This window comes from Eupeodes corollae, chromosome 2 (assembly GCF_945859685.1).
Source record: "Eupeodes corollae chromosome 2, idEupCoro1.1, whole genome shotgun sequence".
In the NCBI taxonomy this organism is placed as follows: domain Eukaryota; kingdom Metazoa; phylum Arthropoda; class Insecta; order Diptera; family Syrphidae; genus Eupeodes; species Eupeodes corollae.
In genome coordinates this window covers 48,262,635-48,275,790 of record NC_079148.1, presented here as the reverse complement: position 1 = coordinate 48,275,790, position 13,156 = coordinate 48,262,635, and the positions used below count along the sequence as shown (strand labels likewise).

General features: G+C 34.3%; 1 protein-coding gene across 1 annotated transcript; it reads right to left on the bottom strand.

The window, feature by feature from the left end:
* Positions 1 to 785: 785 nt before the first annotated feature.
* On the bottom strand, positions 786 to 12,229 carry LOC129945650 (chondroitin sulfate synthase 1). Its single transcript, XM_056055492.1, has 8 exons — positions 11,969 to 12,229; positions 3,767 to 4,320; positions 3,595 to 3,708; positions 3,419 to 3,531; positions 3,212 to 3,352; positions 2,849 to 3,020; positions 2,367 to 2,780; positions 786 to 2,306 (listed from the first exon to the last, which is right to left on the bottom strand). The coding sequence occupies exons 2-8, from the start codon at positions 4,302 to 4,304 to the stop codon at positions 1,315 to 1,317; spliced, it is 2,484 nt and encodes an 827-aa protein (XP_055911467.1). The 5' UTR covers positions 4,305 to 4,320; positions 11,969 to 12,229; the 3' UTR covers positions 786 to 1,314.
* Between the last annotated feature and the right edge of the window lie 927 nt (positions 12,230 to 13,156).

The following is a 13,156-nucleotide window of genomic DNA, read 5'->3' as shown; positions in this document are numbered from 1 at the left end:
CCAGAGGTCTTGGGTTCAATCCCTGTCTACGCCATCTAAAAAACTCTTTTCACGGGTACTGCCTCTTGCGATGAATTGACAAATTCTCCAATAGTAACTGTTGTCCTGAAAAAGTGCTTTCTTAAATTAGCCGTGTTTATTCGGCATATTAACTGTAGGTCTCCACCATTCCTGAAAACTTTACTCGCACACAGGAATGATTGAGAGTTGTAAGTCACTATAAGCCCTAGTTCTCAACGGACTGTTGCGCCACCCAATTTATTTTATTTAAACGCAAAAATATTGTCTAGACCTGAATTCATATAAAAATTAAAGTGATTCAACATTTCTAAATGTCAATGTTTTTTTCATTTTCCCACTGCTCTTCTCCTTTTGTATATGATTATCATATTGAGAGCAAAGTTCTCGATAGAGTCTCAACCAAAAAAGATCTGGGAGTCATTTTTGAATCAAAATTCAACTTCCCCAACCATTTACAATTCATAGTTAATAAGGCCAGCTCTATGCTTGGATTTATTTTCCGCAACTCTAAAGGTCTAAGTGATCCCTATACCTTAAAAACGCTTTGCATTGCTTATGTTAGATCAGTTCTGAAGTATTGCGGTACTGTGGTATGGAATCCGTTTTACAAAACTCGTTCTGTTAGAATTGAAAAAATTCAAAGACAATTTTCAAGAATAGTTATTTACGAGTATAAACTTAAATGGATCATAAAATAGTAGATGTCGATACTTTTGATATAACTCATGGACCAACCAAATCCGGTAAATTCAAATTAAATCAAAAAAATTAAAGTGTTTTTATTTATACTTGAAAATTAACATTTAATAATATTCTTATGATTATGAAAAATTAAAAAATTTACAAAGATTCATAGATTGAAAAGAACATCCATAAATTCTTTCTGCCATAAAGCCTAAAATTATTATTTTTTATCTATACATGCGAGGATATTAATTAACCAAAATAAATTCAAATAAAATGAAAAATTCTTTAAAATTAAAAAAAAAAAAACAAACGACTCCAAAGAAGTTTTCACTTACACTTAATAATACTAGGAATACAAAGTGTTTTAGAAACTGACGATAATCTTTCGTCGTGAGTAAACTTTCTTAAATGTTTTTAAACTGAAATAAAAATGTACTTATTCTGCAATTTTCCACAATTTCTTCTCAAAGGAATGTAGTGCATATATTTTTCTCGCTGAGATTCTAAATGTTTCTTACACACGAAAGATTATCATCAATCTCTAATAACACTTGCAGTATTTTTATTTATGATTATATAATGGAAAAACCTTAAAATAAGTTTCTTCTATTTTTCCTCTTTTTTCTTATTATAATCAATTATAAAATCTATATTGGCTTTATTACTTAGAAATATTTCCTCCATAAGTTTTGTGCTCCCAAGGGTGTTCGCTTTAGTTCCCAAACACATATTATACTGCTGCGCTTCCAAATTAGTATCACACACAATATCATGATGCACATGAACCAATGAAGGATCTGGAGCACGGAATATGCTTAAACGACGATGTTTTTCCGCTGCCTCATTATAACCACTCGGAACATCAGCAGTATTAACCAAAAACGAACCTTGACGATTACCGACTTTTACAATCTTCTCCAGAAATCTTACATCCTCGAGGCCCCAGCCCATAATATCTCTATCAAATCCATTTATATCTGGATCCAAGATATCAGATTTGTATATTGCACAAATGCCAAATCCATATTGCCGGAAATAGCCTGAGTCGTTGTTTATTTCATTCACAAGCATACTCGCTGAATTTCGTCTTCTTGGGTCGTATTGGCTAAAAACTATGGGAAGATAGACTTGTTTGCCTTGAACTGTATTCATCCGAATTCTTTGTAGTGTTTCTAATTTGAAAACCATATCGACATCAATGAACAGGATTATATCGTTGTCTTGAATAAAAGACGATCTGGAGGCTGAATCGAGAGCAACACCTCGCGAGAAGTCTTCGTTTCGGTGAATGTAATGGATTTGTTGATAGACGTTTCTATGGCGAAATTCTTTGATGAGCCTAAAGTGTTCACGCACTGAGGTTTGATTTCCAAACATCACAATGACCAAATCGCAATTTGTGTCCATCTTAATTGCCACATCCTCATAGTTATCAATGAAGCGCTTGAAAGTGTTGAAACGTCCCGAGATAGGCAGGACGAAAACTATCTTGGATTTGTTGATGAGTTGAGAGCTGGGATCGTTGTTGCCAAATCCAGGTAATGTAAATGAATTGGTAAATTTTTCCATACCTTTATCAAACATGTTTTTAAAAAGACCTTTAAGAAAAAAATAAACAAAGATGAAATTTTTTCTCACGGCCTAAAACAGCCACTTACTTTTTTGTAGAGTAACATTGTAGAAATCTTCGTGGAATTCCTTGACAAATGTTCCAGTGAATGCTCTTTGGACATACGTATGGCGACGCACTGGTACTGTCATCTTTTTCCCCCTATACTTTTTGTATATTAAAAGGAGATCCAAAATAAGGTCCTGTCCATGAAGGGTGTTCAATCGGGAATAGCCATAAAGTAATTCACGAAATTCAATGACTCGTCCTCGTTGTCGAGAATAATTATTTATGTTCTCCATAACTTCATTAATTATATCCTCTAGGCCTTCACGTGTTGCTGAATCGATTTTGTGCTTTGGATTTGAATGATCCGTTGAATAAAGGCTTCTGGCAATGAATGACCATTCTAGAAGATCTTCTGTTGATGATGGTGTGAATTTATTTAAATCGGGACTAATGCCTAGAAAGTACCACAAACAAAAATTCGGAAGAGAAATTAGTATGAAAACTTTTAATTCAATATGTTACCTAAAATATTGTGGTCTTCAAAGTAGCGGTTTCCATTTTCAGTTTCCGGAATTAATGGAATTCCTGGGACCAGGAATTTACTTTCATTCGGAATTTCTAATAGTTTTCCCATTCGTGCGATGTCTCTGTGCAGTAAAAGAGATTCTTGGCGAATTTCTTCAGCTTTTAAGCCCTGTAAGTGTATAAGAATGTTATATGACTATAGGGATAGGTCAAAAAGCCTTAAAGGTTATGAAAGTGAAAGGTATTAGTGTCATTATGATATTTAAAAGCTTTATATTAGGATACTTAGGCGTATGCGCTGTATTTTTAGTTTATGTAAAGAAGAAGTAAAATTAGGAGTCTTTAGACATTTTTTCAAACCTGTATATAAGAGTGCAATCGATGCATAAGTGGTCCTTGTTTAATTGGATGTAACGAAATTGCATTGTGTATTTCCTTGCGTTTTAAGCTTCCAGTAAATGCCATTTTTCCACTTGAATTATGTCTTAAAATGTATTGCATCTTGAAGAAAAGAAAAAATTCTAATTTTTAGAAACTTTCCCTTTAAAATACTCTAAAAATAGTTACCTCATAGTTCCAAGTACAGGGTATGCCTGCGAATTTTTGAACACATCGTCCAATTTCTACATCCTCATGTGTACTGTATAAGTTTTTCAAGCATGTTGGTATATGTGGAGCCACTAACAAAATATTTAAACATCAATTTGTTTATTTTAGTAAATCTGAAAGAAGAGACATGATACCTCTTCGTAATGTTTCACTACTCAATATGACTCCTGGTCCACCCATGCAAAAGTTTTCATCGAACTCCAGAGAAAGCAAACCAAAATCTTCGCTATTTCCCTTCCCAGCTTGACCTGTGTTCAATGAAAAATGTTTCTAAAAATGCATATAAATCAGAAATTATTATCTTACCAATAAATTGTGGCTTCGAACTGTCAATTGATCGTAAAAACCTTTCCAGCTTATCTGGTTCCATATAAACATCATCATCTGCCCTGATGAACCATTCAAACTTATCAATAAAATGCTCATACATATAATAGAGCATCATAAATGACTTCTTTTGCGGTGGATATCTATCGTCAACGCTTTTCAATCCAATCACTGGCAATTCATCGGAATAAGAACCTTCGGCGCTAAAGAAAACAATACGTCCTGGAACTTCTTTACCCCAAGTGTCGTAAACGGCTTTCGCTCGACCTTCGATAAAATTTTTCGCCGTCATAACACCAACGAAAACTAGATTTTTTTGGGAATTATGAATTGTTTCGTTCGGCTTCATTCCGATTATATCGAAAGGTGAATTAGGATTGCCAGGCTTGAGACTACATCTTTTGACAATTTCCAATGCTCGATAGTTTTTCAGTACTGTGCCAATGCACAGACCAATAGCTATGCCAAAGCAAGAGAATATTAGGGTTTTTCTCTTCGACATAGCTGCCTGGAGCATCTTGTTGAATTTAATTCTAAAAATTGAAAAACAAAATAAAAATGTGTTGTTCTAATTTAAACAAAAATGGAAAACGGTATTCTAAGAATGTAAGCAAATATGAGGAACTTTGAAATAAGATTTAAATGTCTAGACTTTTTTAGAGCAGTTTGCAGGTCATTGGAACTATTCATTAGTACATACATTCATGTGTATGAATGGTTTTGATTGTTTTTCCCAAACCAATTGGAACTTAGAAGCTGTTGGTGGTGCTCCATAATAGCTTTGAAATTGAACACTCTCCAATGGCAGTGGCTGCATTCGAACAGGGGGAGAATATTCATACCAGACATTCAAATATGAACATTTAATTTGACAACAATAATAATACAAAAAAAAATAAATTAGAGAAGCGTGGGTGCTGCACTTTTGTAATCAGAATTATACACGATTATAAATGGAAATGATTCATTAGGTTTTTATTAGGAGTATGTTATAAATTTATTAGGAATTCTCTTCTATTCGATATTATAAAATAATTGTTGTAGATTGCATATTCAATATTGATGCATTCAATTTCTAATTACGTTTTGCGTAAGGAGTCGTTAAAAAACAAATCTGCCTTTATTAGGCCTCTAAAAGCCAACAAAAGCTCTATAAACCCCGTAATTTTTTCTTGAAATTTTCGGAATATCACTGTCAACACAGATCATTACTTACAGATGCTGCATGCACTTTTTCTGTCGGAACTGAGAAGACGATGTATTTTTAACTCGAGTACTGTATGGTTAATAGAATGAAGAACTGTCCAGTCTTAGGAAAATGACGAGGACAATTTTCAATATCTGCCACAAACATAAGTTTTACTAACCGTATAAAGACTCTCTTAAAATTTACAAGCAAGCCCTGTCATCAGCCAAAAGACAAGGCTGGAGAGAATACTGCCAATCAATCGAAGACATAAAGGACTCCGCAAGGCTCATCAAAGTTTTATCGAAGGAACATTATAATCCTTCATTTCTAAAATAGCCTGATGGAACCTGGACAGCCTCTCCAGCCGAATCTCTTGAGCTACTGATGAAGACGCACTTTCCGGGTTGCGAGAGTGATAACCCCGAATTGCTTGAAACCACAGAGCTAAACGTAGTTCATATGGAGCAAGTCAATTCCGTAATAACCAAAGAAAATATTTTGTGGGCCATCAATACTTTTTCTCCATATAAATCCCCAGGCATGAATGGCAAACTGACAGTTATGCTTCAAAAGTTGCATGATGTGGCAGCTCCATGCCTGGGACAAGTTTTCAAAGGATGTCTCCTTCTCAAACATGTGCCCATTTCGTGGAGACAGGTCAAAGTAGTTTTTATCCCGAAAGTGGGTAGGCGAGGTCACGAGTTGGACGACCTCTCGAAAGCTCTTAGCATGCTTATCTTAAGGGCAAATCTACGGAGACTGCCCTCCATGAGGTAGTGCGTACTGTAAAAGAAACAATCCATTATAAAGAATTTACTCTTGCCACCTTCCTGGACATAGAAGGTGCTTTTAACATCCATACAGAATCCATAGAAGACTCGCTCGTTAAGTTCGGTGTAGAAGACTTCATTCGAGAATGGATTATTTCCATGCTCTGTGGTAGGAAGATTCGAGCCTCTCTAAGCAATACAATCGCAACAAAACACGTGAGTAGGGGAACACCCCAGGGTGGTATTCTTTCGTCTCTTCTATGGCTTCTGGTCATGGATACAATTCTCGTTAAATTAGAGAGATGTGGAGTGAAGGCGGTAGCCTACGCGGATGATTTGGTGCTATTGGTGTCAGGAAAGTACACTTCTGTGATTAGTGAAATCACGGAGTCAGCTTTGAAGAAAGTTAGCAACTTCCCTTCACGCTAAACTAAACTGGAAAGTAAATATAGAAGTACGGGTTTAGAAGGCCTGTGTTGCCTTCTACGCCTGCAGCAAAACTTTCGGCAAAAAGTGGGGTCTTCAGTCGAACCCCAATCTTAACATATGGTTCGATTGTGTGGTGGCCTGCTCTTAGCAGAGCCTAAAATGTTAATAAGTTAAAGCGTACTTGCCCAACGGACGCCTTAAACGTTATTTTGGATTTTCTACCAATCCACCTTTTTATTAAATACACAGTTTCCTGCAGCGCTATTAGGCTGAAGGAATCAAACAGCTGGTTGTCAAAACCTTATGGTCACAGCAACACAACTAAATTGATTCTCTCAGATATTATCTCTGTAGACACTGACTACTGCACTCCTACTTTGAACCTTAGTAAGGGTTTTAAGGTTATTTTCCCATCGAGAGAGATTTCGACACAACCATCTTTACTGACGGCTCAAAGATGGAGTGTGGAGTTGGTTCTGGGATATTTTCTGAGTCCCTAAATGTAGCCAAATCCTTTAGGCTTCCTGACTTTGCTAGCGTTTTGCAGGCTGAACTGCTGGCAATAAGGGAGGCATATAAGATACTTAAAAAAAACCCAAACCAAAACCGAAATGCGGCTATCTTTACAGACAGTCAGGCAGCTGTCAAAGCCATTAACTCGGCCATATCCTCATCTAAATTGGTCCAGCAATGTTGCGATGAGCTTGCGAACTTGAATATTAACCGCGGTGTCGCCCTGATCTGGGTTAAGGGCCATAGTGGTATCGTGGGAAATGAACGGGCTGACGAGCTAGCCAGGATCGGCCCTTCATAGCTCACTTGGGTAAATGGTTAACATTCCTCTTGGTGCTATAAAGGGTAAAATCTTTTCTATCTACCAAAATGAATCAAACCGAAGATGGAGCAATTTACCCAACTGCATTATATCTAGGAAGATATGGCCCACCTATAATAAAACCCGTACAAACGATCTTCTATGCAGGCCAAGGCAAGACATAGTCAGGATTGTTGCGGTTTGTACCAGACATTGGCCTATAGGAGTTCATGCAGAGAAGTTGGGTATCTCTTACAACACCTTTTGCCGTAGTTGTAGTGACCAAAGAGAAAGTGAAACGATAATCCATTTCCTCTGCAAATGTCCTGCTTTGGCAATCACTAGAATGAAATACTTTGGAAAAGCATTCTTACACGAACTTGATGAGCTATCTGAGACAAAGATTAGAGACCTAATCTTTTTTCTCAATGCGACAAAACGGCTCTAACATAATCGCTATGAAGCTTCTTTATCAATCTATCTCTATTACGGTGACCTTAGCTTTCAATTGAGTTTTGTATCTTGGGTTGGAGTTCGAGATCCTTAGCTTGCTTGCACTCTAAAGCAACAAAATTCATAGGTTTCCGTTAGACTTGGAGTCTTATGCCATTATAATATGACATAACCTCCTCCATGTTGAACAGTGGCAAAAGAATTTGGGAAAAACGTCATACCTTAAATATTAAAAGTAACAAATTACTTACTTCCATATGAGTGTACGCTCAATTTTGGGAGTAACTGTATGTAAAAACCGATATCTGATTTATTTAAGGGTTTTGTCATTTTTCAAGCTTTCAATCAAAAATAAGATTCTTGAATAAAATTAACTCATCCAAAGAAGTTTTATTCATTTTGTCAGTGGGCATAGGTTCAGACCACGTAAGGGACTTGCAAGTAAGACAAGTATATTGTACCTGATCGGCCAGCTGCCAAAAAATTGCCTATTGCCACGTTGAGGTAGTTGACTGGAAAGTAAGTTAAGAAAAATTTGCGGACATAAGGGACTTCAAAGTAAGGCAAGTTTCTATTATCTGATTGGGCAGCTGTCAAAAAAATACCTTCCAATTGAGGCAACTTTATTGAAAGTAGGTCAAGGAAAATCTCCCTAACTATCCAGTCAAGTCAACTTATGTCAAAATGACAACTGATCATGTTTTTTTCATTCAAGTGAAAGCTGAGCTTTACTACGTTATGATTTATTTATTGTCTGCACAATTCTATTTAATGTCTTCTGTAAAAGGGCTCCTTGTCAATAAGAAATAAGTAATATTTCTCTACAATACAAAAGATAACTCGTAATGGACTTGTAGCTTGTCTGGGGAGTGTTTCGTAGGCAATAATGTGTTTGGTCGTTCTTATACTATGAACTTAAAGAAGAGATTTTGAAGTAAAGTTCTGAATTTAAATTCTTGGAAAACTAACTAGTTGCCTTCGTTAAAATTTACGTTCAAGGAATGAAGTTGACTGCAAATAAAGTCCCTTATGTTGCCTGAACCTGCCCAATCTCCCCAACTATTAAGTCAAGTCTACTTATGTCAAAATGACATGTGAGCAGTTTTTTCGTTTAACTGAAAGCTGAACTTTACTACTCTAGCATTTATTTCTTTTTTGCATAATTCCATTTAACGTTTTGTTTAAAATAGTTCCTTGTCCTTGTTTCTTTTTGGTAGCTTTTTCTTGACTAACTGAAGGTAGAGGTAGGTGAAGTACAGTTATAAGCTTAAAATTGATGACACTTGAAAAACTAACAAGGTGCCTTTGTCAAAACGTACGTTACATAAAGCCTACTAGTTTTTTGTTTTCATCGGTGTCACTTTGACTGTCTCATCACTTTATCCCACTCCTACTTGAGTTGCGAAAAATGCAAACTTCTCTTTTATAAATTATCAAATATCAAGAATAGCAATAACCTTTAAAATAAGTTTTAAAATTAAATATTTTGTAGGCAAATTTAAAGAACCTTTTTATACTTTGTAGGGTAAGACTTTGCAAATGAAAGTTCTTCAAGAAGAATAAGACGTTTAAGATTATACTTTACCAAGGGAAAAAAATGTGTTTTTAAAGGTTGAATAAAACACAAGTTACTCTTAAAATAAGATTTTTCTCCCAAAATCGTTGTCCAATTTAAGCCATTTAGAAGTCCAAACAGTGATGGGTCTTTATTTCAACTTCTTTTTTAAGAATGAACTATTTGGACAAGAAAGTACTCACGTTTTCAATATTTTTCAAAGGGGCAAAACTTAACTGGAAAGTTGACTGGAAAATTAGTCAAGAAAAATCTCCTTATCTATCAAGTCCACTTCGACTTATGTCAAATTGTCAGCTGATCATGTTTTTTCATTCAACTGATAAAAGCTGAACTTTATAACTTTGTAATTTGTTTGCAAAATCCCTTTAATGTTTTGTGTCAAATTGCAAAAAGAAAAAATAAATATTATTTCTTTACAAAAAAAAAAATACAAGTCCTGAATTCGTGATGGACTTGTAGCTTGCCTAAGAATTGGTTTGTAGACAAGAATGGTTTTTGGAACAATCAACCGAAAATAGAGGTTGGTGAATTAAGGTTCCGATTTTAAAATGTATGACACTTGAAAAAGTAAGTAGTTGCGTTGATCAAAATGAACGTTCAACGAATGAAGTTGACTACAAATGAAGTCCCTTATGTTGTGTAAGCTTATTCATTGCCTGGCTGCCAAGTTTTCGAGCGGAAAACAGCTGTCAGTGTCAAAATAATATATGATTTCAAAAGAAACAACTAGACGGCCCAAGTGTATAGTGCGGGTAAACCAGAGGATCTGCACTCTTCCAGTCTTACAGCCCTATTACGGTTGCCAATTATCAATACGCTAGTTCACATTTTTTACTGAAATTGATGAATTTTTATTATCGTTGTCAGCAATCAAAATTTTTTATAAACTGTGAACGCTCTTCAGAAATTAGATCTATTGTGAATGATTCAAATTGACAGTCTTTGTATTATGGCTGTCAAAATATTTGTTAATTATCAAATTTTCAGTCAATCACAAATTCCTTGTTGATAAAATATTTTATGGATCGCGAAAGCCAAAAGCATGTCTACTATTGAACTATTTTTCGGTGAAAATGAAATTGAAGAAAAAAATACTTTGGAGCAAGCAAAGATTCGAAGAAAACTACGCGATGCTTCAAATCCGATGGATTTGGCTGAACATATGTATGTAGATAAAAAAAATCATAAATGTATGTGCAGCTCTGCACAATATTTGTATCAAGTATAGAGTGGAAAACCCTGAATTGGTAGCAGAAGAACCCGATAGTATTGTTGAAACCATTGATATTGCTATAGATTCTGCAGACACATCATTCAATGAAGGCAACCGAATAAGGTATTCGATTTTAAGATTCATGTAAAAAGTACATATATTAAAAAGCGGCTGGGTGCAACCCACTCCGGTAGCTTCTCTTAACGCCCTAGAAATTCAAGAACCCCGACCACATTAACAGGTGTTCAATATACATATGTAATCTAGTGAAGACAAAAGATTTGTATGCTTTCGAGACAAAAATATATATTAGAATAATTGTTTGTAGTTTTTTTCTTTAAAAACAATTTTTATGTGGCAGAATAAAATAAGCTTGGACTCGATATCATTATTTCAAAAGTAAATAGGCACTATTCACAATAGATTTTTGATCTTTGTTCACAATGGATCAAAAAATGATCAACTCGCGTTCATAATACCAATTTATCAATTAATTGACAAAAAGTTTCAATTGTCAATTACTTGATCTTTGGAAACCGTAATAAGGCTGTTATACTCGCATAATCTGAGTCTTTAGACCAAAAAAAGTTATTTGACATAGATAATTTTGTTTTCTTTAACATCAACGCTTAAGAAAAAACGTTCAAAGTTAGTTACAAAAATTTCTGAATACGTTGCGTTGTTTTTAATTTTCTTTAAGACATAACCTAACACTAAAAAAACATACATAATCCACTTGAGCTCCATCTGAAGTTGAAAGCAACATTTTATGCATACTAAAAACAAATATAAATGTTTTTCATCTAAGTTCTAAACTTATCAAAAGAAGCTTTTTTCTATAAACACATATCCATAGGTATCTTCAAAACTTGATATTATTCCTTGCAACTGTTTCGTTCGATAAATAAAAACAACAAAAACCAAATACACAATTATTCATACCAGATCACTGGATGTGTATCAAAATGTATCTTTTACCACAATTTCCGGTCGTAATTTTCACATTTGAAAGCTAAGAGACAACATTTTAATTAATCTCACGGTTTTTTTTGTTGTTTGTTGTTTTATTGTTCTGCAATTTCTAAGGCTTCCCAAAGCCACCAATAACCACAAATCAACACAAAGTATCTAAAAAAGTCAATACTCAAAGCAAACGCAATATAATAAAGATATCAATAATAATCCACATGAGAAATGTTGTCGTTGATGTTGTTGTTTTATATTGTTGATAGATTTCCGTCATTGATGTTGCTTACACAATCCAGTTGGGTTCTTAAGTTACACTTTTCTTTATTCATAAGTCGTAAGTCTTAAAAGATCTAAACCCTTTTAATTTGCATTTGGATTTAATTCACTCGACTCCAACGACCGACGACGCACGATGGTGGGTTTGGGAACTAGGTACATAAGTTGCATGAACGAAATCACCATTATTGTGTTTAATTACCTGCGCGTGCGATCTACAACATAATAATTTCTAAGGAAACATGCGGTGCGGTTGCAAAATCAAGAAAAGTCGACAAATCAAAACAATAAACTCCTTTACAATCGTTCTATCACAGTCACTCCCTCTGTCACAGTTCACGCATTAGGGTAGGAAACGTAAAATATAAAATAAGCCGATTCCGAAGCCGATTTGCTTATGTTGCAAACTGTTGAATGTTGCTTTGTATCTATAGTCGCGCATAACTCGTAAATATACACCACACCACACACCGAGTTGATGCCCTTCCTTACCTTCACTTCAACAATTTCACTTGAACTTTCTGCGATTGAGTATTGATAATAATTTGTACGAGTATTCACACAAAAATACAAAATTGTTGGAAATATGGAAACGTAGTTTTTATTTATTTAATTGCGTGATAATCATTTTTCTGTAGAAGTTTGTTTTTTCCAAAATTTAACTATGTATATACAATTTAGAGAAGTTTTGTGAAAATTTTGTTAAAAAACTCAGACCACAAAAGTCCGACAAATTCAGAAGAACCGAGAAAACTAAGTGCCTTTAATAAATAAAAAAATAAACGAAATTATTTGATCGTTTTGAGAATGTATGCAAGTATATTGTATCTACACATGTTGAGATTATTGTAACATGTGTTGCGCACACTATTTCACTATGTGTCTTCATATACTTTTCCATTTTGTGTTGGTGGTTTTTAATGGTTGCCAACAATCTTTGTTTAGCTTATTCACTCTTGACATAGAGTAGTGTTTTTTTTTAAATTGTGATGTTTAAAATAAGTACAAATGAAATAACTTAACTTTCAAGAGTTGTGCTTGGGCGACAATTAAGAAAATAATTTAAACATTTAAACAGACCTAGAAACCTGACGATTTTTTTTAATTGCTTAGATAGATGAAAAATCCAAAAAAAAAAATATTTAAATATAAATTAATAAATAAATAATTCTTTTTAAAGAAAACTTAAGTAGATTGTATTTAAATAAAGAAAAATAGATTTTTGATTTTATCTGGATAGTTTTGATCTTCATTATCATTTTCATATGACTTTTTTTGACATTTAAAAAAAGTTAAATTTGATACTAACAACTATGAGTTTCGTAAATATTTCTTTAACTTCCCATAGGAAGTTATTGTAATGGGTCCGATTTAAAATTGAAAATTTTGACAATGGGAACTTGATCATATGTTTAATTTGTGAGAAATTGTGTTTGTTTCTTGGGCTTTGATGATCAATCAGTTGGATGCGATTAATAATAAAATAAAACTAATCCATCTTGGTTTTAACCTACGTTCGCCAGTTGTTTTCCAGCTTCTCAGGGGATTTATTTAGTATTTTGACATTCCTTGACGTTTCAATATCCCTAGAGTCGAAATAAAGGATTTTAAGAAAGATGCCTGTGCGTGCGTGTACGTTTTTACGTCCGTACGTTCGAAACGTTTTTTCGTAGTCCATAG

Bases quoted from the DNA above. Each gene is read 5' to 3' on its own strand.
- LOC129945650 (XM_056055492.1), bottom strand. From the start codon at position 4,304: ATGCTCCAGGCAGCTATGTCGAAGAGAAAAACCCTAATATTCTCTTGC. The intron at 3,709-3,766 runs GTAAGATAATAA...CATTGAACACAG, and splicing joins TTCGAAGCCACAATTTATTG to GTCAAGCTGGGAAGGGAAAT. The intron at 3,532-3,594 runs GTATCATGTCTC...ATATTTTGTTAG, and splicing joins TAGTGAAACATTACGAAGAG to TGGCTCCACATATACCAACA.